The sequence below is a fragment of the Geotrypetes seraphini genome, chromosome 3, assembly GCF_902459505.1.
Source record: "Geotrypetes seraphini chromosome 3, aGeoSer1.1, whole genome shotgun sequence".
Lineage (NCBI taxonomy): Eukaryota > Metazoa > Chordata > Amphibia > Gymnophiona > Dermophiidae > Geotrypetes > Geotrypetes seraphini.
This window is the reverse complement of record NC_047086.1, coordinates 104,106,249-104,130,526: the sequence shown is the minus strand read 5'-3', so window position 1 is coordinate 104,130,526 and position 24,278 is coordinate 104,106,249. Positions and strand designations below refer to the sequence as shown.

The window sequence follows — 24,278 nt, the reverse complement described above, 5'->3', positions numbered from 1 at the left end:
TGAATGGCGTCGGCAATCAACAATATCGTTAATGTTTTATTGTGTTTGTCTTGTCAAAACATGTTTAGCATTTTTAATATGTATGCATGTAATTTTGTAAACACATTAGTTTTTATGCAGTATATACATTTTTAAATAATAAATAAATAAGAAGAGGGCTTCTTGATATTTCAGCCACAAAGTAGAGCCGGAAAGCTCCAACATAGACAATGTGATACCACTATGACTAACAAAGGAACTGTTGTATATATTCCCCCATGGCCAGTGATAGGCCAGATTAATCGAAGAATGACAACTCACCAAGAGGTGATGATTCTTTTGCAATGCATTGGCCTTGTCGCACATGGTTTGTGGATCTGGTTCAACTACAGCAGGACAAATGCCTCAGATTGCTACAGCTCCAGGCACTGCTTTTGCCCTGGAGAGTCTGAGTGCACCGCCCTAATTTTTTTTTTAAGGATATTGGAGGGGGTTATAGCTACCGTCCTATGATTTAAGAAGTATGCTATGGCCACAATCTGTGCTAAAACTTTGAAGTCGTGAGTGCTGGTGTGCAGAACAGAAAATGGAGTCTTTTAGGGCCCCGATTTCCACAGTCCTTTAATTTCTTCAGAATGATATGAAGAAGAGCCTGGCAGTTGGCTCCTTCATGGTACAGGTGGCAAGCCTCTTTTGCCTTATGGCTCATGTGGAGAAAGGGTCTTTGGCTTCCCATCCATGTGTCCAGGTCTCTGAAGGGAGCATTGTGTTTACATTCTCCCATGCAACGATCATTTTTAATGTGGGATCTTAACATTGTGCTACAGGCCTTTGGTAGAACCCCATACAAGCCCTTGCAAGAAGCATCACTGATGTATCTGACCATCAAGACGGCTTTCCTGGTAGCTATTGCCTCAGCAAGAAGGCTTTCAGAACTTCATGTTCTGTCATTTAGAGAACTTTCCTCAGATTTAAGGAGGTAGGTGTGTTTTTATGGTGCCTTCCTTTCTGTCAAAGGTTGTGTCTGCATTTCATGTCAATCAGGAAGTCCAACTGACTGCATACCAGGTTGTAGGTGTAAAGAAAAAGGGCAAAGTTTTGGAGTTACTAGATGTGAGGAGAGTTCTCCGTTATTTCGAGGTGATGAATAATTTCCATCTTTTAGATCATCCTTGGCAGATTGGCAAAGCCAGCATGTAAGGCCTCAATTTCTAGATGAATCCACATAGCTGTTTCGTCTGACTACATGGCTGTAGTAAACAGCTGCCAATTTCCTTGAAGGCACATTCCACTAGAAGTGTGTTTTTTTCAGGGCAGAATCCCAGGCAGTTCCACCCAAGAAAATTGGTAGGGTTGATATATGATATCTCTCCATACTATCACAAAGTTTTATAGAGTGAATGTACCGGTGCAAATGGTTGCTGCTTTTGTGTCCTCTGTAATAGCAGCAGGCTCATTTGCTCCACCCTAGACTCGGGGGACAGCTCTGTTATGTTCCACTGGTCAAAACTCGTGTTCCTTTTGCACTGGAAGGAAGATTAGGTTCTTACCTCGATAATCTTCTTTCCAGTATAAAGGAACATAAGTCTTGATGCCCGCCTTGTCAGATATCATGTTAGCCTGCTTGCTGTTTCACACATGTATGTATATATGTCTGCAAATGCTCACCTTGGAGCAGTCAAGAGAGTATGAAGATCATTGTGTTTTGACTGTGCTGCAAGTTCAATAAATGATGTGATAGCTCGCTATGGCAAAGTCCATGGGAGAGTCTATAATAGCTGTATAAATGTAAGTGTGGGTGGTACTCGGGTATATGGCTTATTTGGGTCCACCTTGCTTGTATTAAGTTTCATGGGATTTAATTAATTTTCTTTGTTGTAGAACAGAAAAGACTTGGCTTGGTTGGGGAGTTTCCCATGCCCTCCTTGTTTGTCCTTTTTTAGGGTGTGATCAACTGCTTTGGTACACATTAAGAAGATGAGGACTGACCTCTGGCAAAAGGAGGTGGAGCTGAAAAGCTGTAGATGATCCCTTCTGCAAAAACTCACAGTAGAGGTAAATAACTCACTGGTCAAGATTCATGTTCCTTTATACTGGAAAGAAGATATTGAGGTAAGTACCTAATCTTCCCTTATGCCAATAATAGATACTGGGTGGCACAAAAATAAGTGGCTGAATATCTGAGGCTTTTCCTTCTAAATACACTGCAGTGTAGGATGGTTAGAGCTGTACCATTACTGATAATAAAAATCTTGTCTAGGGGTTTATTTTGTTAGCACTGTAATAAAAGTAAAGTCCCAAGGAACAGCTTTTAGCTTGTCTATTCACTTGTAAGCAATGATAACACTGCCAATGGAAAAGCAATTGTCTTTATTATATGGTTATCCCAACAGAAAACACATTTGCACATGTATACAGGGAATATACAGCTTGGTTTCATGCATGCATAAGTAAATATTCATAAATGAACACAATAACACTGAAAAATGCACACAAATAATAATGCTGATATAAACTACGCAAAGAAATTAGGTTATTAAAAGCGAAGAACACACCAATCCCATAAAACTACCCCAAAGCACAGAAGAATAGCTGTGAATCTGTCTATCTAACCCCTGCTGAAGCATATATATATATATATATATATATATATATATATATATATATATATATAGAGAGAGAGAGAGAGAGAGAGAGAGAGAGAGAGAGAGAGATTGAGATTGATTCTTGGACAGTGAGCCAGCCTTTTCTGCTCTGCAGGGTGTCAGGCAGTCTATGACCTGTCGCTGGGCTCTGTTCTGGGAAGGATACAAGCAGGCACCAATGACTGAGTCCTTTGGGCTCTGTTCTGGGAAGGATACAAGCAGGCACCAATGACTGAGTCCTTTGATGACCACAATCTCAGACTGGGTCTCTCTCTAGTGCAGGGAGACTGGTCCCGGTAACCTGATTCTGCTCCCGCCAAAAGGAATCTTTGTCCAATAATGTCCTTGTTACTAGGCAGGTTTTCCTCACATACCGAAATATTCTGCATTCTTTGTCCAATGTCCAGTGTCATCATAAATTGTCTTAGAGATAAGATTGCCAGGCACTGACTACCACCGGTCCATGCTGGATACTTCTTATCTCACATTCCTCCGGCAGCGGAGCCCCCTTGGATAACAGACAAGCAGCTTGTGAAATTCCAAGATACTGGCAAAAGTGAAAATGATTTTAGCATCACTAGACCCAAGGCCTAAAAATAGTACCAAAGTTGATAGCAGGCATAGCCTTACAGCAGTACTTAAGTACAGGTAAAAGATCCTAATCTGAAATTCTGCAAACCAAAATTTGACACGACCGGAAATAGTCAATTTCTCCAACATGGCATACTGAAACCAACATGTTTTTCTCCTGTTCTCTGTGAAATTCAGGCCAGAGGGCTGTAAAATGGCAGAGGGCTGCAGATTCCACTCGGAGCAATGAGAAACAGAAAAGGAAGATTTTATCTCTGTTAATAGCACAGAAAGTTGAGGTATTGAAGAAGCTTAATCATGGTGTGTCTGTACAATGGCTGACTGAAGAATATGGTGTGGGAACAACAACCATATAGGACTTAAAGAAACAGAAAGTTGTTGAGGTTTTACAGTGAGAGTGATGACCCGAAATTAATGAAAAACCAAAAAACTTTAGGGCAGAAAATGATGATTTAGATTGCGTGATGATTGAGTGGGTTTGGTAAAGAAAGTGTGAATGCATGTCATTTACTGGTTTGATGTGTTGATGGGTTTGGCAAAGAAAGCGTGAATGCATGTCATTGGTTTGATGGTAATGAAGCAAGCCAGCAAGCCAAAAAATACTATCAAGAACTGAACATTGATGGTGAGTGTGAATATTGAGAAGGTTGGCTGCAGAAATTTAAGAAGTGCCATGGCATTAAATAACTCAATATCTATGATTAAAAAGCTTCTGCTGATTACAAGGCAGCTAAAGGTTATATTGACGAATTTGCTAAGAGGATATCTGATGGAAACCTTGGTCCTGAACAGATTTACAATGCTGATGAGACAATTCTCTACTGATGCTATGTTCCTAGAAAACACTGACAACAGGTGATGAATGAACACCATCTAGTTTTAAGGACACAAAGGACAGGGTAACTGTTCTTGCATGTACTGATGCTGCAGGCACACAAAAATTAAAGTTGGCAGTGATTGGAAATAGCCAACATCCTCGATGTTTCAAGGATGTATGTCATCTACCTGTGGATTACTATGCTAACAAGTAAGCATGGGTAACCAGAGAAACATTTAGTGATTGGTTCAATAACCACTTTGTGCCAGCAGCAAGAGCTCATTGTTGAGAAGCTGAACTGGAAGAGAACTGTGAAGTTTACTGGTTATAGACAACTGCTCTGCATATCCACCTCAAGCACTTATTGTGAAAAATAATGTTTCTGCTATTTACCTCTCACCTAATGTGAACTCCTCACAATAGCCTTGTGAACAAGGAATTTTACATTCTATGAAGACGAAGTGTAAAGAATTGCATGCTTGATGCAATTAACAGAGGCATAAGAATTTAAGACTCTCAAGGAGTTCAGATTTAAGGATGACATTTATGCACTTCCTAATGCCTGGAAAAATGGAACTAAATCAGCATTTAAAAATGTTCAGCATTAACTTTGGCCATCAACAATGTTTGATGAAAATTAATCTGTAGAGGATAGCTTTGAAGGTTTCCAAGGCAATGATGGAATGCTGATGATATCAAACCTCATAGCTTATGCCAGAAGTCTATCATCTGAAAATGTTAATAAGTTAGAGGCAGCTGATATTAATGAAGTGCTTAGTATTGACAAAAATGAACCAGTGATGGTGAGATTACTGAAATGGTGTTAAACAAAAGAAAATCTTGAGGATAGTAGTGATGATGAAGACCTTGTGAACATCACAGAAAAAATCTCTATTGATGATATGGTGAAAATGTGTGACCAGTTAAATTGCTGACATGAAACAACATGCATTTATCAGTAAGCTTGCGATTATAACAGTCTACTTAATCAGAGAGAGATTACGGAAACAGAAACCTTTATTAATTAGGTGACACTGGAAGAAGTCTTTAAAAAGACTGCCACTGTTCCTACACCATCATCAGATAGCAGAGTACAGACAGAAGATGATGCATGTTAGACACTTTTGGCTAAGTGTGACTAAAGATGATGCATGTTAAAGCTTCATTTATGTTTGAAGGTCCAGTACCATAATTTGTGTTTGTGCTTGAATTGTTTAATGTTTGCCTTATTTTAAAATAAAAAGTTTGGTAGCAATTTTATGCTTTTATGGCCTGTCTTTTTCTGACTTAACATTACCATTCCAAAAACTGAAATGTGCCTGGTCCTAAGGATTTCAGATAAAGGATCTTGTACATATACAGTGGAACCTTGGTTTACGAGCATAATTCGTTCCATAAGCATGCTCGTAAACCAAATTGCTCATATATCAAAACAAGTTTCCCCATAGGAAGTAAGGGAAACTTGCTTGATTTGTTCCCCCCCCCTCCCCGAGGCCACCGGCGCTGCTCCACTTCACCTCCCCCCGAGAACCGGCATCGCTCCCACCCTCCACCATCACCTCCCGCAAACCGGCATCCCCCGCCCAAACAGAAGCCCTTATTCCATCGGGCACCGGTATGCAGCACCAACCCACAGGATGTGCCGGTAAACGAAGATCCTGCCTCTTGCCTGGGCTGGGCCTTGAGCATCTTGGAGAGAGCGAGAGCTAGAAGCCTTGAGCATGTGCAGATGCTCAAGACCCAGCCCAAACAAGAGGCAGGATCTTCGTTCACCGGCATGTCCTGTGGGTTGGTGCTGCATGCCGGTGCCAGATGGGGTAAGGGCTTCTGTTTGGGCGGGCGGAGAATACCGGTTCCAGCGGGGGGGAGGGGGCGGGCGTGGGGGAGCGATGCCGGTTCTCAGGGGGGGTGGGCTCGCAAATCGAGTCAACGCTTGGTTTGTAAGTCATGATTTGCGAGAATGTTTTGCTCGTCTTGCAAAACACTCGCAAACCGTGTTACTTGCAAACTGAGGTTTGACTGTACTATTATCTGAACACTAAGTGAAGTTGTCTTTACTTCAAAGAGTATAATCAACTAGTTTATTTTTAGTTTTTTTGAAAAAATCTCACCCACTAATTTTGGGGGCTGTGTCTGAGTGGATGCATGGGCAGGATGCAAAGTTATGTATATAACTTATACTGCAAATTACCCATGTATCACTGGAACATAAGTGTTCATGACAGCTCTATCGTGGTTGTAAGTGCTCACGTCTGAATTATAATTGCATAGCTTTCCTTTATCACTAGTATTCAGTAAAGGAAAGTAGACACATACATTCCTTCATAGAATAGGTTCTTATCAGGTGCTCTCTGAGTACCTAATTATAGATGTACAGTTAATATCTCGTTATTATGAGTATTTCTAAAAACATGTGGAATTTAATATGCCATTTCTCTGGACTATCCAGCTGTTATTTTCCTATATCAATTTCCAGGAAATTCTAATTAGATTTTTTTTCTTTTTAAGGTATTTGTGCTGTCAACACATCCATATGGCTGTAGAGTGATACAGCGTATTCTGGAGCACTGTACTGCTGAGCAGACTTTGCCTATCTTAGAAGAACTACACCAACACACAGAACAGTTAGTTCAGGTATTTGATCCTTCAAAACTATTCATTTTGTCTACTTTCTTTACCCCTGTTTGTGACAGAAATTAAATTTGTTACACTTAACACACTAACTTTTATTGAGGTAAAGAAGCTGAATTGCTGAGGTGATTTTACCCAAAACCAATCATCTTATAGGGGGAATGTTTCAACTGATAATTTATCAAGAGTACTCATGAATTGGATTGAGGTTGTGCACTAGATGCAATTTACTTAGATTTCAGCAAAGCCTTTGAAATGGTTTGTTTGTTTATTAATTTATATCCCACCCTTACGTAAGGCAAGTTACAAACTTACATACAAAATACATACACCATCAACAATAAATACTCTCATAATACTAAACAAGAAATGCAAACCATAAAATTAACAGGCACCTTACTATCATCTTCTCCTTTTCATTAATAATATAGTCTCAGACCTTATATTTCTTCTGGCAGAAAAGATGCCGCTTCAACAGTTTTTCAAAAGTTTTGTATATTCTGCTGCTGCTGAATATACTCAGGAAGATTTTTCCATTCCCTAGGCCATATACAATAATACTTTCCCTAGACACTGTCAGTTTCAGCCTCACAGAAGGAATTTGTAACTCCAATTGTTCTGCAGATCGAAGGGGACGTGGTGGAACACGTGGCAAAATGCTCTCAACGAGATGAATAGGCTCTTGAATAAACTATTTATTAAATATCTCAAAAGCAAATTACATCACTACCTGCAAGGTGAGCCGGCTTGCCAGAATTTAGGACCTAAAGTGATGCCAGAGGGTGGTGGTTAATGGAATTTGCTCAGAGGAAGGAACGGTGAATAGTGGAGTGCCACAAGGATCAGTGTTGGGTCTGATTCTGTTCAAAATATATGTGAGTGACATTGCTAAAGGGTTAGAGGGAAGGTTTGCTTTTTGAGGATGACATCAAGATTTGTAACGGAGTGGATACCCCAGAGAGAGTGGAAAATATGAAAAAGGATTTGCGAAAGTTAGAAGAATGGTCTAATGTTTGGCAACAGAAATTCATTGCAAAGAAGTACAGAGTGATGCTATTGGTAAGCAGAAATCAGAGGGAATCGTATGTGCTGAGAGGTGATAGGCTAATATGCACAGATGGGGAGAGGGACCTTGGGGTGATAGTGTCTGAGGATTTCAAGGCAGCAAAACAGTATGACAAAGCGGCGGCTCTAGCCAGAAGGATGCTGGGCTTTATAGAAAGAGGCATAACCAGCAGAAGAAAGGAGGACTTGTACAGGTCATTGGTGAGGCCCCACCTGGAATACTGTGTTTAGTTTTGGAGGTTATATCTGGCTCAGGATGTGTAACGACTTGAAAGCAGTTCAGAGAAAAGCAACAAAAATGATAATGGGGCTTGTGCCAAAAGATGTACAAGATGAGACTGGAAGATCTGAATATGTACTGTATACTCTACAGCAGTATTTCTCAACTTCTTTAAGTCAAATACCCAAACCCAAGCTCCGCCCCATACCCGCCCTGGCTCTGCCCCAGATTCCACCCCAATAATAGTACTAATTGTAATGCAATTTCTTCCATTCATTGTTCATATACACACGCAATATAATCTTACTAATATATAATGGTAACCACAAAATTAAAAAAACACAAAGCACACAATTATTTATATTTGGGTTTGTTTGTTTTTTTCAAAGATATCAAGGCAGATGAATTTAAAATATGCAATGTCACCTCAGTAACAACTATAGAAAAAGAAACAAATATAGTGCAAAATATAGAAAGCAAATATAAATTCTCAAAACGGACACATTTCGATCATTAAATTGAAAATAAAATAATTTTTCCTACTTTTTATGAAAATGTTATAATGCCCTGGTATCTTTGCTTTCTACACCTCTTCTAGTAGTCATAAACAATTCAGAAGCACAAGCTCAAACTCATTGTGAAGAATATGACAAACAACAGGATTGAACAGCAGAAGGAGGGTTGGCATGCTTTTTATTGCTGCCTAAATAATTGCTATGAAGCCATGCTTTTCTTAAAGAAGGAGAGGAATTTTATTTTGTTATGAGTAATATATTTCTGGTGGTATTGCTATATTTAGTTGCAGGAAATATTTTTTGGAAGGAGATGAGGCAGAGTTTCTTGTACATTTTCAAGTTTATTAAAAAAAATTTTATACCGCTTATTCAAATTTCTAGGCGGTGTACAACAATAATAAAAATAAATTTCTTTAAAGGAACAAAACAATTAGAGTTAAAATATTATACAAAACCATGTTGGGTTAGTAGACACGTACAAAAACATATATACGAACTGCACACAATTGGGAAAGAAGGATGGAACTACAATATTTGAGAAAAGGCACACTTAGGGAAGAAACAATAGGTAATGGTAGAGGCTGTAATTGATTAGTCCTAAAAGGACAGTTTTAGCCAAAAGCGTCTTCAAATAAAAATGTTTTTAGTTTTACTTTGAATTGCTTTGTCGTGGATTCGATCCGTAAATGATTAATCAGCGAATTCCAAAGAGAGGGTGCAGTGACAGCGAAGTTATTAAATCTCAATGTATTAATTAGTTTTAATGATGGTACAATGAGAAGATTTTGAGATGTGGAACCAAGCGATTTAGTGGGATAATAGGGAATTAGGAGTCTATCAATAAACTCTGGTTGATTATTTAAGTGAGTTGTAAAAGTTAATAGTAGAATTTTGTAACTAATTCTATGTTCGATGGGCAGCCAATGTGCATTGATTAAAAGAGGAGAAACATGGTCATATTTCTTTGCGCGATAAATGATCTTGATAGCAGTATTTTGTACTATCTGAAGGCGTCTTAGTTCCTTTTTAGTAATGCTCTTATAGAGGGCATTACAATAATCTATACAAGAAATTACCAAAGAATGGATTACCGTATTTTCGCGGATATAACGCGCACCTGTGTAAAACGCGCACAGGGGTATAGCGCGCAGAAATCACGATGATATGTACCAAAACTTTTCTATACCGCGCTCAGGCATATAACGCGCATGATGCCCGACGCTCCTTTCGCCCGCCCTGACTTTCCGTGCGCTGTCCCGACTCTCCGTTCACCCCCCCTGACTTCCGTGCACTGTCCCCCCTTGAAGTCCTGTCCCCCCTTGAAGGTCTGTCCCCATCCTGAAAGCCTGATGCCCCCCCCCAACGTCCGATACATCCCCCCCCCCGGCAGGACCACTCGCACCCTCACCCCGAAGGACCGCCGACTCCCCAACAATATCGGGCCAGGAGGGAGCCCAAACCCTCCTGGCCACGGCGACCCCCTAACCCCACCCCGCACTACATTACGGGCAGGAGGGATCCCAGGCCCTCCTGCCCTCGACGCAAACCCCCCTCCCCCCCCAACGACCGCCCCCCCCCAAGAACCTCCGCCCGTCCCCCAGCCGACCCGCGACCCCCCTGGCCGACCCTCCCACCCCCCTTCCCCGTACCTTTGGAAGTTGGCCGGACAGACGGGAGCCAAACCCGCCTGTCCGGCAGGCAGCCAACGAAGGAATGAGGCCGGATTGGCCCATCCGTCCTAAAGCTCCGCCTACTGGTGGGGCCTAAGGCGCGTGGGCCAATCAGAATAGGCCCTGGAGCCTTAGGTCCCACCTGGGGGCGCGGCCTGAGGCACATGGGCCAAACCCGACCATGTGTCTCAGGCCGCGCCCCCAGGTGGGACCTAAGGCTCCAGGGCCTATTCTGATTGGCCCACGCGCCTTATGCCCCACCAGTAGGCGGAGCTTTAGGACGGATGGGCCAATCCGGCCTCATTCCTTCGTTGGCTGCCTGCCGGACAGGCGGGTTTGGCTCCCGTCTGTCCGGCCAACTTCCAAAGGTACGGGGAAGGGGGGGGGGGGGGTCGTGGGGGTCGGCCAGGGGGGTCGCGGGTCGGCGGGGGGGGCGGTCGGAGGTTCTTGGGGGGGGGCGGTCGTTGGAGGGAGGGGGGTTTGCGTCGAGGGCAGGAGGGCCTGGGATCCCTCCTGCCCGTAATGTAGTGCGGGGTGGGGGTAGGGGGTCGCCGTGGCCAGGAGGGTTTGGGCTCCCTCCTGGCCCGATATTGTCGGGAAGTCGGCGGTCCTTCGGGGGGGGGGGGATGTATCGGACGTCGGGGAGTCGGCCGGGCAAGAGGGCTTGGGCTCCCTCTTGCTCCGATCGTGGATGCGGGTGGGAGCGCGTGCGAGCGGTCGTTCGGGGTGGGGGTGCGAGCGGTCCTGCTGGGGGGGTGAATCGGGCGTCGGGCGGGGTGGGAACTATGTTTAAAAACTTTTCTATACCGCGCTCAGGCATATAACGCGCGAGGGGTATGCGCGGTAGGTAAAATCGCGTATAACGCGCGCGTTATATCCGCGAAAATACGGTAGTGTATTCAAAGATGATGAGGCTAATAATTTGGAAAGGGAACGTATCATTCTAAGGCGGTGGAAACATTTCTGGAACACCGTGCTAATCTGGTTGTGATAAGAGAATTTGCATTCGTAGGTGACTCCTAGTAGCTTTAGAGTGAGTACGACTTTAATTGGAAGGGATTTAAATTTCAAGGGAGCCTGAAGAGTTATTCCCTCTTTAAAGGGAAAAATCATTAGTTTAGATTTATTGATGTTGAGGGACAACCTATTTGAATCTAACCACAATTTGATTTTTTCAAGTTTGTGGTTGATGGAAGCAACATCCTCGATGTTATTAAGGTCAGTAGGGTGAACTAATTGCACATCACCGGCATAAGCAAATGTGATGAAGCCGATGGATTGACCTACAGTCAGAAGAGGGGACAAAAAGATATTAAAAAGTAGTGGTGACAGGATAGAGCCTTGTGGAATTCCATATTTAGTGGTAGAAGGCTCGGATGATGTATCGTTAAAAATAACCTTGAATGATCTATCTGAAAAGTAAGAGGTGAACCAATCCATGATTTGACCTGTTAGCCTATTTCATGAAGACAGGATAGTAATAAGCTATGATCAATGGTATCGAAAGCAGAAGAAAGATCTAAGGAGAAAAGCAGAACTGACTGGTGATGGTCAAGATGGCATAGTATTTTTGTGGTTAAACCTAGCAAAGAGAGTTCAGTGGAATGGTGGTGACAAAAGCCAGTTTGATTGGGATGTAGGACTTTTGTTTTCTCAATAAAATCGGAAATTTGGTAGAAAACAATTTTTTCAGTGAGTTTAGCTATAAATGGTATATTAGCTATGGGACAATAATTAGATATGTCTTGAATGCTAGATTTTTGATCCTTAACAATTGGATAAATGATTGATTGTTTCCAAGATTTGGGTAGGGAACCCGATGATAGGCTAGAGTTGACCAAATCTTTGATATATGGACCAAAAATAGACAAAAATCGTTTTAAGAGAAAAGGAGGAATGACTTCTGAGCTGGTCCCTTTTATATTAAGTGAGTTGAGACATCTTTGTATTTCCTGTAAAGTTGGGAGAATGAAACAAGAGCATTTAGAGAAGGACAAATTAGAAGAAGTAGTGGAATCAGTGAAGTCTTTGGCACTGCTAGGGATAAAAATTTATGAAAAAGTCTCCCTGATTCTTTGTACTTTGTCTGTAAAGTAAATAGCAAGGGTTTGTGCCGATGGTGTTTGATTAATTTTGTTTGTTTCTTTTATCTTTGAAGTTAGAGATTTGACTATTGCAAATAGTGCAGAAGTATTTTTTGCTTTCTTAAGTGCAGAGCTCCTCTCCCTGGACAATCTGCCTGCTTTTAAATATCAGCAGCAGTGGGAGATCAATTGCTTTTACACCTAAGCAGCAACAGGACCAACCCACCAAAAACCCACAGTCCCGGTCCTGCAAAAATATGAGCTCCACCCTCCCTGCAGTTCGCTAGGAAAATCAACTGCTTTTACACCTAAGCAGCAGCAGGACCAGCCACCACTACCAAGAGCCCTTTGCCCCGATCCAGCCAGGCATGTGAGCTCCTCCCTCTGCAGTCCATTGGAGAGATCAATCTACCTGCTTTTAAATATCAGCAACAGTGGGAAATCAACTGCTTTAACACCTCAGCAGCAGCGGAACTATCCGCAACTACCAAGAGCCCACAGACCCGATCCAGCCAAGAGTGTGAGCTCCACCTCCCCCTGCAGTCCACTAGGAAGATCAACTGTTTTTTACACCTAAGCAGCAACAGGACCAGCCACCACTACCGAGAGCCCTTTGCCCTGATCCAGCCAAACAAGTAAGCTCTTCCCCCAGCATTCCGTTGGAAAAATCAATATGCTTGCTTTTAAATATTATCAGAAGTAGGAGATCAACTGCTTTTACACCTAAGCAGCCTATAATAGGAGCCCTTGCCCCGATCCAACCAGGCATGTGAGCTCCTCCCCCTATATCCCGTTTAAGAGATCAATCTACCTGCTTTAAATATCAGCAGCAGTAGAAAAACAACTGCTTTTACATACAAGCAGCAGCGAGACCTACCGCAACCACCAAGAGCCCACAGACCCGATCCTGCCAGGAGTGTGAACTCCTCCCCCTGCAGTCCATTGGAGAGATCAATCTGCCTGCTTTTAAATATCAGCAGCAGTGGAGATCAACTGCTTTTACACCTAAGCAGCAACGAGACCAGCCACAACCACCGAGAGCACACAGACCCGATCCTACCAAGAGAGTGAACTCTTCCCCCCATGCAATCCGCTAAGAAGATCGACTGTCGGCTCCGGGCGGCTTTCCCGCAGAGGAGAGAATCCTGCATTCACCGTGGGCCTCATCTGGGACAGCCTCCTTGGAGCGGCTGGGGCACGGGCAGTGTGTCTGGGAGGGAATGCATGGATGGGAGAATATCGCAGGGGAGGAGACATAGGCATCCTGGGACTGTCTGCCAAGTCTCTTCCCTGAAGAAGCCCTTTCTGGAAACGTCAATCGCTCCTCCTAAACTTACTTGCTCCACTTCATCACTGACGCTGAAATCGTGGATTGAAGACAAAGTTTTATTTTATTTTTCTTTCCAGCTTATGATTTATCTTTAATCTTATCTATTGTTTTGCCTTTTGTCTTTGTTTTGTTCTATTTCTATCATTTAAATTTCTCCAGAATTCTACTGTTCAACGGCTCCCCCTTCTGCTTCTATTCCTTTCTCTCCTCTCTTCTACCTTCCAAAGTATTTAGATCAATGCTGTCTTGTTAAAATGTTTATTTTATTTTTATTTTTCCTCTAACTCTACTTTTCACTTCTCTATTACCCTCCAGGTACTTTAGTTAGATTGTGAGCCTTCGGGACAGTAAGGGAATTTTTCAAGTACCTTCTTTATTTCTAATCTTAATGTATATTTTGTGTAAACCGCTTAGAACCTAACGGATGTAGCGGTATATAAGAAATAAATTACATTACATTACATTACATTACATTAATTTGTTTGGAGTAATATTCTTTTTTAGCTCTATTGATTTCAGTTTTATAGTATGCCGCGTGATCCTTAAACTTATTGAGATTAATAGGTGTTTTGTTCCGTCTTCCATTTGCGCTCAAGGGAGCGTAATTGTTTTTTGATTAATTTCAAATTGGCTGAATACCAAGGATTTTTAAGTTTGCGAGAGGAAATTGTAAAGGTGGTAACTGGCGCTAGTGAGCCTAAAAGTTTGGTAATAGATTGGTTCCATTCTAAAGTTTTATCATCGATAGTAAGACTAGACATATTTTCTAAAATAAGATCAAAGTTTGATAGGATAGAAGCAGCTTTCAATTTATTGTAATTCCTAGAGGTAATTGTTTTAGGCTTTAGTTTTGGGCAGTAATCTAAAGTTTGTTGTTGAAAAGAAACTAAGAAATGATCTGACCAAGGAACTTGTATGGTTGAGAAGACTTGGAAGTTATTATAGAGGGAGGCTTGGATAAGTACCATATCCAAAGTGTGGCCAGCGATGTGAGTAGAGTTGGTTATTAGTGGCAAAAGATCTAGATCGCTTAAAAAAGTGAGGACTTCTAAGGTGGAAGCGTTCCATGAAGAGAACAGATATGATACTTTTGGGATGTTTTCTGTGTTTTTCCTTATGGTAATATATCCTGTGTAGAATACCAGAATTAGGATAAAAAAAGGGTAGTCTGAGCAGGGCCTTCAAAATGGGTGTAAGACAATGACATAAAAGCCCATTGAACTCCTTTCCATTTTGGGGGTAGTGACAGAAGTGACAGAAGTGGCAGCTGGGGGGGTTCCTACATTCCTCCTCACCCCACATTATCAGTCAATCTTGGTTTGCTGGAAGGAGGAGGAGAGCAACAACTCATACTTTGAACCTTTAAGTATTGATATTGTATGTGGTTCAAATTGTGATTCAGGGGGTCTAGAAAGTAGATAGATTTTGAGAAGAAAGCGGAAAAATGGAAGTTGAATGTTAAAAGTTAATGTTAAAGATGGATATATTATCCAAATGAACAGGGGATTTTAATTGAAATGCAAATTCCAGGAATGGTAAAACTTCAATTTAGAACAAAACAACAAACCCTTCTCCCTGTTAGAGTACTGGGCTATTTTCAAAAAACATATATAGCTGTTTCAAACAAACATTTTTAAATATTTCAATGTGCTCATAAGTTCTTCAGCAGGGCGCCACAACAGCGATACGACGTCGCTGACACAATGCTTAGATTTTAATCACATCACATTTCAATGGAGCATACTTGCTTCCACTGCATAATAATAATATGGCTTTGCAGGTAAGAAGTAGTAGATCATTTATCTGAAGAGATATTCCTTGGCTTCAACACAGTCTATGTTTCGCTGTGGCTACATCAAGAAGCCAGACTAGAGAGCTTTTTTTATGTATTTTCTTATGCTTAGGTGCAGTGCCTGAATCCTTTGACCGACACTTCTCAAAGCACTTCTCTGGTCTCGAAGCAGTTTGACTTTCTGGAGGTGTGCTTTGAAAATTGCTACAGCTATGTCACGCTTGTATCCCCTGGCACAGGAGTGTCAACAGCTTTGGATCAGTCCAGGGTGGATTATTTGGTGGCACAGGTGACTAAATGCACCTCTCTCCCCAGTGAAGGTAGTGTAGTGTTAAAGGATATGCAGGACCGCTGTGTGGATGTGATCTTCAGGAAATTCTTTGACGCAGCTGCTTTAGGCATTAAAGCTTCTTCGGTGATGTCTTTTGTTGCATACACCTGTCTCCCTCGATTGTGCATACTGGAGAGTGAGGCATTGGTTCCCCCTCCTCAGCTTCTTTTGGCTGGGACAGATTATATGGCTGATGCATTATAGGACCTTATGCGAGTTTTGCAAAGGTGTCAGTGTACTCCATCCCTGCCTGCAGCATGCTTTGGATCAGACAGTGGGCTAGTGATTCCACTTCTATGGCTACTTTGGCTAGACTGTCTTTTCAGGGGCAGTTATTGTTTGGCAAAGGTCTGGTCGACTTTCTGGATTCTGTGATGGCTCGTTGCCCTAAGACTCTTCCTGATAGTAAGACCAAGAACCCTCCAGGGGTTTGAGTCGTTTAATTTTCGTGGCTCACGGCGATCCTGACTGTAAGCAAGTGCCATGTCACAGAGATTTTCACAGGGCTTTTAACGACAGTATACTGGCAACAGGTGTTCCCAGCCTTCCACTTTCAGTTCTTCGGCCTCTGCCAGGCTGAGGGATGCCCCTCTTTGGATTGGGAGCTGGCTCTCAGCATTTCTTCCCGCCTGGATGCGCATTACATCCGATCAGAGGATCTTGGGATGTTTTTTGGTCAGGCTACAAACTGGAATTTGCCTGGCCTCTGTCAGATTGGTTCAGGGACTCTCCTTTAGGTCGCCCAGACAAAGCGCTCAAGGTTCAAGCCACTGTACAGCACTTGCTGGATATTCAAGCTATTTTAGCTGGTGCCGCCCGAACTCTCAGGCTAGAGCAGATATTAGATTTGCTTTATCGTGCCAAAGGAAGGCTCCCAAGATTGAAGACCTATTCTGGATCTTCAGCACGTGAATGCGGCTCTCAAGGTAAGCCATTTCGCGTGGAGACCATGCATTTGGTCATTGCTGCAGTGGCCCCAGGAGAGTTTCTTCCCTCTCTGGATCTCACAGAGGCATACTCGCACATTCCCATTTTTCCAGCCCACTGCAAATTTTTGTTTGGAACAGCATTACCAATTCTCAGCTCTGCCTTTTGGGCTGGTAATGGCACCTGCGAAAGATGGTTCACCCTTACTTGGACGACTGGCTAATCAGAGCTCCCTCATTTTGGCCAAGGGATGGAGCACAATGGAGCGGGTGGACTGGATTGTCATCTGACACCCACACAGTCACTGGAATACCTGGGAGTTCTCTTTGACATGGCTGCAGGCTATGTCTATTTACCAGGAGCCCTCAGGCAGAAACTGTGTGCTCATGTTTCTTAAGGGAGCACATGCGTCCTTATCAGCATGCTTTGCTCTTTCACTGGGCTCTGCACAGGGATGCCTTGCAGGTCTTTTTACCTTGGATTCTGGAAGCCTGAGCAAGCAAGCACTGGTGTCTTCTTCAAGCACTCCGCAGGTGTGTGTACCGCTACGCATTGCCTCCTGGATCGTGATGATGTCAGATGCCAGCCTTTGGGGCTGGGGAACCCATTGTAATCATTCTCCTGTTTAGGGGTGTTGGACGCCCTCTCAGCGATTGCAGAAGACTCTGGGCCAAGTGGTTAGGGGCTTCTCCGGCACTACAACGGCCGTAGCCTATGTCATTCACTAGGGAGAGGAACCAAGAGCATACAGTAGATCGTGTTCAAGTAGACTTCTTCTGCTTCAGCCTCATGGCCATGGTGAGAATCATCAGTGATGCAGCAGAGGGAAGGCCCCGGCAGGTAAGGCCACAAAGCAGTCCGTTCAGAGCGCCGCCACCGCCACTGTTTTTGGATGCCTCAGAGGTATGTCAGTCTCACAGTGAGAGGGTCGGTGGGATTATGCACAGGGGGATGGGAAGGAGGGATAGAAAGATGCTGCACAAGGGGATGGATGAGAGGGGAGGAAAGGTGCTGCACATGGGGGGAAGGGAGAATGGAAAGAGGAAGAATTGGGGTAGAGGAGAGGAAGGGAGAGATGATTTGTACATGAAAAAAAATGACTCCCCAAAAATAAGACAAGATCTTATAATTTTAACTCCAAAAAATGCATTAGGGCTTTTAGTATATTACAGAATCCTCCCATTACATTTTATTAGCAAATAATCATCTGTGTAAATTTCCAACTACTTCACAATTTTCAGTGTTAAGTGAATATATGAAATTGAAATGTTAATTAAAAAATGTAACAAGTGTGTTTCTTTTACACATCTGTCCTTTAGAAAGGCACAGCAATATATAAAGTCTGAATAAAATGTATTGTTAATAAGATAAGGTGAGAGAATGAAAAAACATGAATGACAATCTGAAAAAAATGTACAAAAAATCTTAGATCTCATAGCCTGCAATTAGCTGTCTACAGTTAGGCCATCATATTTTGGGTTTTAACTAATAAACACCAGATTTTGTTTGTTTGTTTTTTAAAGTAGGTATTTATTGAATAAACCCACCACTGTCTCTCAATACTCTTATGACCACACATTACACATTCTTCCCAATGCCTTGTACCATATTTTTTTGCATTCTTTCTGCAGTGATTTCATTTCAGCTACATAGGTTCTTATTAGCCAGTTGGCTCTGCTCTCATCCCATTTGTTCTCTCTGTACAACTGATCCTGTGGTGAACAGCAAATTTGGGGTTTAAGAGAACAAGTGGTAAGGGTTTGGGGAATAGGCAGTATAGAGTGTAGGAATGAGAATCAGAGTTAATGAATAGCTGATGGAAAGTGGGAATGGTAGGACTCGGAAGGGGAAAAATAAGCCAAAAATATATATTTGATTTGTTTCTATACAAAACACTAAAGAGGGAAAAATAACACCAAATTTATATTTATTTGTTATTCAAATATTTGTGTCCCGTCTTTCATGGAAATGTCAAGGTGGTTTACAAAACTTCAGAGGAAAATAACTCCATACGTAATTGCATAAAAGTAGAATTCCTAATTATATGTTCAGAGTATGAGAGATCCAGCATTAATCAGTGCACCGGTGCTGAAAGTGCCTGATGCTGGGCTGCTGCGGAGCCTTGAGCATCGCATGCTCAAGGCCTTCTGGCATTCACCCTCTCCAAGATTCTCATGAGAATCTCAGAGAGGGTGAGAGTCAGAAGGCCTTGAGCATAAGCAGATGCTCAAGGCCCCGCAGCAGCCCGGCATAGAACCAGTGGCAGGCACTTTCAGCACTGGCGCACAGATGGTAAGGTCAGTGGGGGGAGGAGGGAGGCGATCTCAGTTGCAAAGGGAGGTAGCAGTGCCGGTGGCCTTGAGGGAGAAGCAAAGCCGGTTCCTGGGATGGGGGCTCATATATCGAGTCAACACTCAGTTTGCGTGTTAAAGTTTGCTCAAGTGTTTTGATTGTCTTGCAAAACACTCGTAAGCCGCATTACTTGCATACAGACGTTTGACTGTATCACATAGCATTACTATTTATGGTGCTTGGCAGATACATGTGGATCAGACAAGGAAATGATACTTAGTCATTTCCCAGTGATCTGTCACATTCTTTTTCTTACATGTTTCAGGCCTATCTTAACTGCGTCTTCAAACTAGGCTGAGACATCTGGAAAAGAACAAAATACATAACCAAGAAACTTCTTTTTTTTTTAGGATCAGTATGGAAATTATGTGATCCAACATGTGTTGGAGCATGGCCGCCCTGAAGACAAAAGCAAAATAGTCACAGAAATAAGAGGGAAAGTTTTATCTCTGAGTCAGCACAAATTTGCCAGGTATTAGAAAATGATTTTCTATTTAAGAAAAGCTATGTGAATTTGCTTTGTGTTATATCTTAGATGACTCATATTTTCATGTATTTATTTTTTGCACATATTTTAGAAAATTACTATGAGAATCATATTGACCTGAGAAAAATTTCTGGAGGCCTGCTAAATGGCTGCCTCCTTTACGTCAATGCATATTTATTTGAAAATATATTATTTGTCAATATAAACTGAATCATCAGTAGCCTTCAAAGAATGGAGCAGGCTTCAAGGGAAATAGATTTCAAAGTTTACCCTACTAACAGGTTTATTTCCTAAGATCTGTCCAGATTCAGTGATGTATTACTATAAGATAATAGAGGACAGGAGTAATGGGGGTATTTTCTAATTGCAAACAAATTATTACTCCTTCAAACTGCTTTGGACAAAAGATAAGTTCTGTTGCAAAGACATAGGATTCTGTACTGAAGCTGTTGTCTTCCTATAGTCCCAAACTTTGCAGAAGGGTGTCACTCATATCTTTCAACTCCTCCCCTTCACCCTTCTTCAGTTTTTCCTTCTACAAGCGAACTGAGTAGGTGTATTCTGATCTGCTCTGCTTTTTTTTTTTTTATCATTTTGGGGTCTTTTTGTCCGTTGGTTCTTTTTCCTGTGTAGCTTTGGTGCCTGGAGGTCCCCTTCTTGGTCTTACCCCACCAGAGAAAGGACACAGACCGTTGAGGGTGGGCTGCTGCTCGTAGGCCAATCTCTTGGAATACCTGTGGAGCCAGCTTTGTCATCCATAGAAAGCTCAGAGCCTATTCCCCTGAGAGCTTGCTCGCCTGCTGATTTATCAGAGGCTTGAGCACAGGCTGTGGGGTTCCTGTGTAAACAACCATTTGGGTATAAAGGAGCCAGCTGCAAATTATCTCCCCCAGATGCACCGCATAGATTTGGGGGGTTTGGAGTTCTTGGTCAGAGTCATCCTGACTGACAGCTAGAAGGTTTCCAGTGGTGGATTCATTTCCAGCAATCTCTGAGGCAGAAATCCTTTCCTTGCAGGCAGGCTGCTACAAGCTGACAGGCACTAGAGGAAAAATCAGGAGGGAGGGGTCAGAAAAAGGTAGATACAAGGGTTTTTGGAGTTAGAGTTAGATTCCCCCACCTCTAAAACATTTTTCTACATTTTCTGTGTTTAAGGAAAGCTTCCATGGGCCATTTTGGCACAATTTTACTGGTGGCGGCCATCTTGGATTTTTATCAATCCTTTTTTTTTCAAAAGCTTCCTTATGCCTCAAAACCCCTCGTTTTGCCCAGGGATCATCTGTAATGGATTCTCAGGCCAATCTGCCCCGGATCCATCCTTTTTTGCACAGCTTTATTGGCAGATGTGCGGCCATGTTCCATGTGCCACAGGGCTTATAAGGAAGGGATGGGAGCTTTGGGTTCAGCTTCCATAGAGTCCTCCAAAAAGTCAGCCAATGGGAAAGAGATCCTGTTCAGAAGCCGCAAGTGTGTAGAGATCCAGCTACCCCAGTCAGGGGTCCTGAGGGCCATCTGTTCAGGGGTTTTCATACTTTGTCAGTCTCTTGTTGAAAGCCTATTTGACAGACCCGGAGAGCACTGCACTGCCTGTGAGCACATCAGCATCGGTACAGGGAGAGTTCAGTTCAAAGTAGACTTCCCTGCCTCAGAACAAGCCAGTTCCAAGCATCAGTGACAACTCGGAGCAGGACTGAGAAGACTGGAAGTCCCTTTCCATGCCTTTATTATCTCAAGAATCTGCTGCGTCCTTGGATGATTTAGGATCCCTGTCTGGGGCCGAAGGTCAGGAGGCTGTGGCTGCTATTATCAGGGTGATGATCCCTTAGTGCGCCATCTTTTCAAGTCTGCCACTGTTTAACATGTCATTTTGGACACTCTGTGAGTTACGTTGGACCCTCAACAACCTTTCACCTCCCTGTGTTCCGTTATGAGCAATAAAAAAAAGCACAGATTATCTTTTTCCGGCACATCCGGAAGAGATGGAGACAAAGACTAAATCTGAATTCAAGAAAGCATGGGATAGGCACATGGGATCTTTTAGAGAGAAAAAAGATAATGGTTATTGTGGATGGGCAGGGCCGGTGTCAGGTCAAAAGCGCGCCGCAACAAAGGCACGCCCAGACAATTGAGCGCAGCGCGCGTAGCCGCACCACTCTAAATTACTGTTTTTAGCGCTCCGACGGGGGGGCGTGGGGAGGAACCCCCCCACTTTACTTAAAAGACATTGCGCCGCATTGTGGGGGCGTTATGGGGGTGTGGGGGGTTGTAACCCCCCACATTTTACTGAAAACTTCACCTTTTCCCTGTTTTTAGGGAAAAAGTTGTTTACAGTAAAATGTGGAGGGTTACAACCCCCCAAACCCCCCATAACGCCGGCGCGATGTCTATTAAGTAAACTGGGGGGGTTCCCCAACAAAACCCCCCATCGGAGCCCCTAAAAACTGTAATTTGCAGCGGCGTGCGCTGCGCTCAATTGTCGGCGCGCGCTTTTGTCTTTCGCAGCGTTGTCTATGAACCGGCAGGGCCATTTGGCCTTTATCTGCCATCATGTTTCTAATCACCTACCAATGAGAGTCCCAAAAAGGTGGCAGAGGCTATGACCAGGCTGTGTACTATGGCTCCAGACTTCTAACAGCTGTTTTCGCAGCTGAAGTTGGATTTCGTGGTAGCTCAAGTGACTAAGCATACCTCCCTAGCAAGGGAAGGGTAATGCTGAAGGAAGCACAGGATCGCAAGGTGGACGTGGTTCTTAAAAGATGGTTTTGGGTATCAAACATAGAAACATGAAGGCAGATAAATGCCAAATTGCCCATCTAGCCTGCCCATCCAGAGTAACCATTATCTCTTTCTCTTTCCGAAAGATCCCATGTGCCTATCCCAGGCCCTCTTGAATTCATACACAGTCTCTGTTTCACCACCTCTTCCAGTAGATTGTTCCACGCTTCTACCACCCTTTCCGTAAAAAAGTATTTCCTCAGATTACTCCAGAGCCTATCACCTCTTAACTTCTTCCTATGCCATCTCATTGCAGAGCTTCCTTTCAAATGAAAGAGGCTCGACTCATGCACATTTATATTATGTAAGTATTTAAACGTCTCAATCATATCTCCCCTCTCCCGCCTTTCCTCCAAAGTATACAGATTGAGATCTTTAAGTCTATCCCCATATGCCTTATCACAAAGACCACACACCATTTTAGTAGCTTCCTCTGGACCGACTTCATCCTTTTTATATCTTTTTGAAGGTGTGGCCTCCAGAATTGTACACAATATTCCAAATGAGGTCTCACCAGAGTCTTATACAGATGCATCAATTCCTCCTTTTTCCTACTGGCCATACCTCTCCCTATGCAACCTAGCATCCTTCTATCTTTTGCCGTCACCTTGGGAGGGGAGAAAGCTACTGTCAGATGCTCTCGCCTGCCCTGCACAGACCGGCAAGAATTTTGCCCACCGATCTTGGCAGCCCTGCATGGACCGGTAGAAATTTTCTGTGGATTGGCGGTTAAAGAACACTGCCCTAGAGGAAAGGAGGGACATGATTCAGATGTTCAAATACTTAAAAGGTATTAACGTAGAACAAAATCTTTTCCAGAGAAAGGAAAATGGTAAAACCAGAGGGCATATTATGAGGTTGAGAGGTTTTAGACTCAAGAGTAATGTTAAGAAATTTTTCTATATGGAGAGCGTGGTTGATACCTGGAATACGCTCCCAAAGAAGGTGGTGGAGAAGAAAATGGTGACAGAGTTCAAAAAAGTGTGGGATGAACCCATAGGATCTCTAATCAGAAAATAATGATATATATTGATGAACTAAGACCAGTACTGGGCACGGTCTGTGTCACGTATATGGCCATTCATTTGAGGATGGGCTAGGATGGTTTAGATGAGCTGGAGTGAGCTTCGACAGAGACTCCAGTAGATACATAATACCGGGCAGAGCTCTGGGTTTCTGGCCCAGAAAGATCTAAAAAAAAGAACAATGTTTGGGCAGACTGGATGGACCATTCAGGTCTTTATCTGCTGTCATTTAATATGTTACTATGTAAAGTTAAATATAATTTTATTGGGTTCATAAGGAGCACACTTTTATGAACACTTTACACTCAGCTTGAAGGATTAAGAATTTGTTTGTGATTGAAAAGGTTGAATCTATTTATCTACTATAATAAAATGCTAAGCGTGCATGCGCATGCTTATCTGCGTGATCCCTGATCCATAGGTCCATGACTGGCAGGAGTGTGCATGCGCGCATACAATGGTCTCTCTCTCTCACAGACCCCCAAGGTGATGTGTGGTCTTGCCAGCTCCCTTTCGCCCGGCTGAAGTTTATTTTTAAGTTTAAAAGCCGCGGCCGCAGCTCCTCTCACAAGCCGCACTTGCATCAGAGAAGGTTTACGATGCAGGTAGTGATCGTGAGAGGAGCCGCCGCAAGGGAATAAGGGAGCCGGCCAGACCACGAGAAGGGAAGGGAGGGTGCGGCAAGGGACTAAGGGAGCAGGCCAGACCGCGAGAAGGGGGGGTAGGGGAAAATGCTGCTGCTGATGCAAAGGGACGTGGAGTGGGAGGGATATACCACTGCTGCTGATGCACAGGAAAGTAGGGTGGGGGAAGGGAAATGCTGCTGCACAGGGAAATGGAGGAACAGGGAATGCTGCTGCGGCTGCTGCACAGGAAAGTGGGGGAGAGGGAAATGCTGTTGCTGCTGCACATGGAACTGGGGTGGGGGGAGGGAAATGCTGCTGCACAGGGAAATGGAGGGGGAGGAAATGCTGCGGCTGCATAGGGGGCAGGGAGAAAGACAGACAGACATATATTCTAGCACCTGTTAATGTAACGGGCT

The 24,278-nt window shown here is 43.3% G+C and overlaps 1 protein-coding gene across 15 annotated transcripts in view; it reads left to right on the top strand.

The window, feature by feature from the left end:
- The window catches only part of PUM2 (pumilio RNA binding family member 2), a 315,445-nt gene that overhangs the window by 280,194 nt on the left and 10,973 nt on the right, over positions 1–24,278 (top strand). For all 15 annotated transcript variants that reach the window (XM_033938769.1, XM_033938776.1, XM_033938772.1 and 12 more), the window contains 2 exons: positions 6,541–6,666; positions 19,300–19,421. In XM_033938769.1, coding sequence (XP_033794660.1) covers positions 6,541–6,666; positions 19,300–19,421 — 248 coding nt within the window. The remainder of the gene's footprint in view (positions 1–6,540; positions 6,667–19,299; positions 19,422–24,278) is intronic.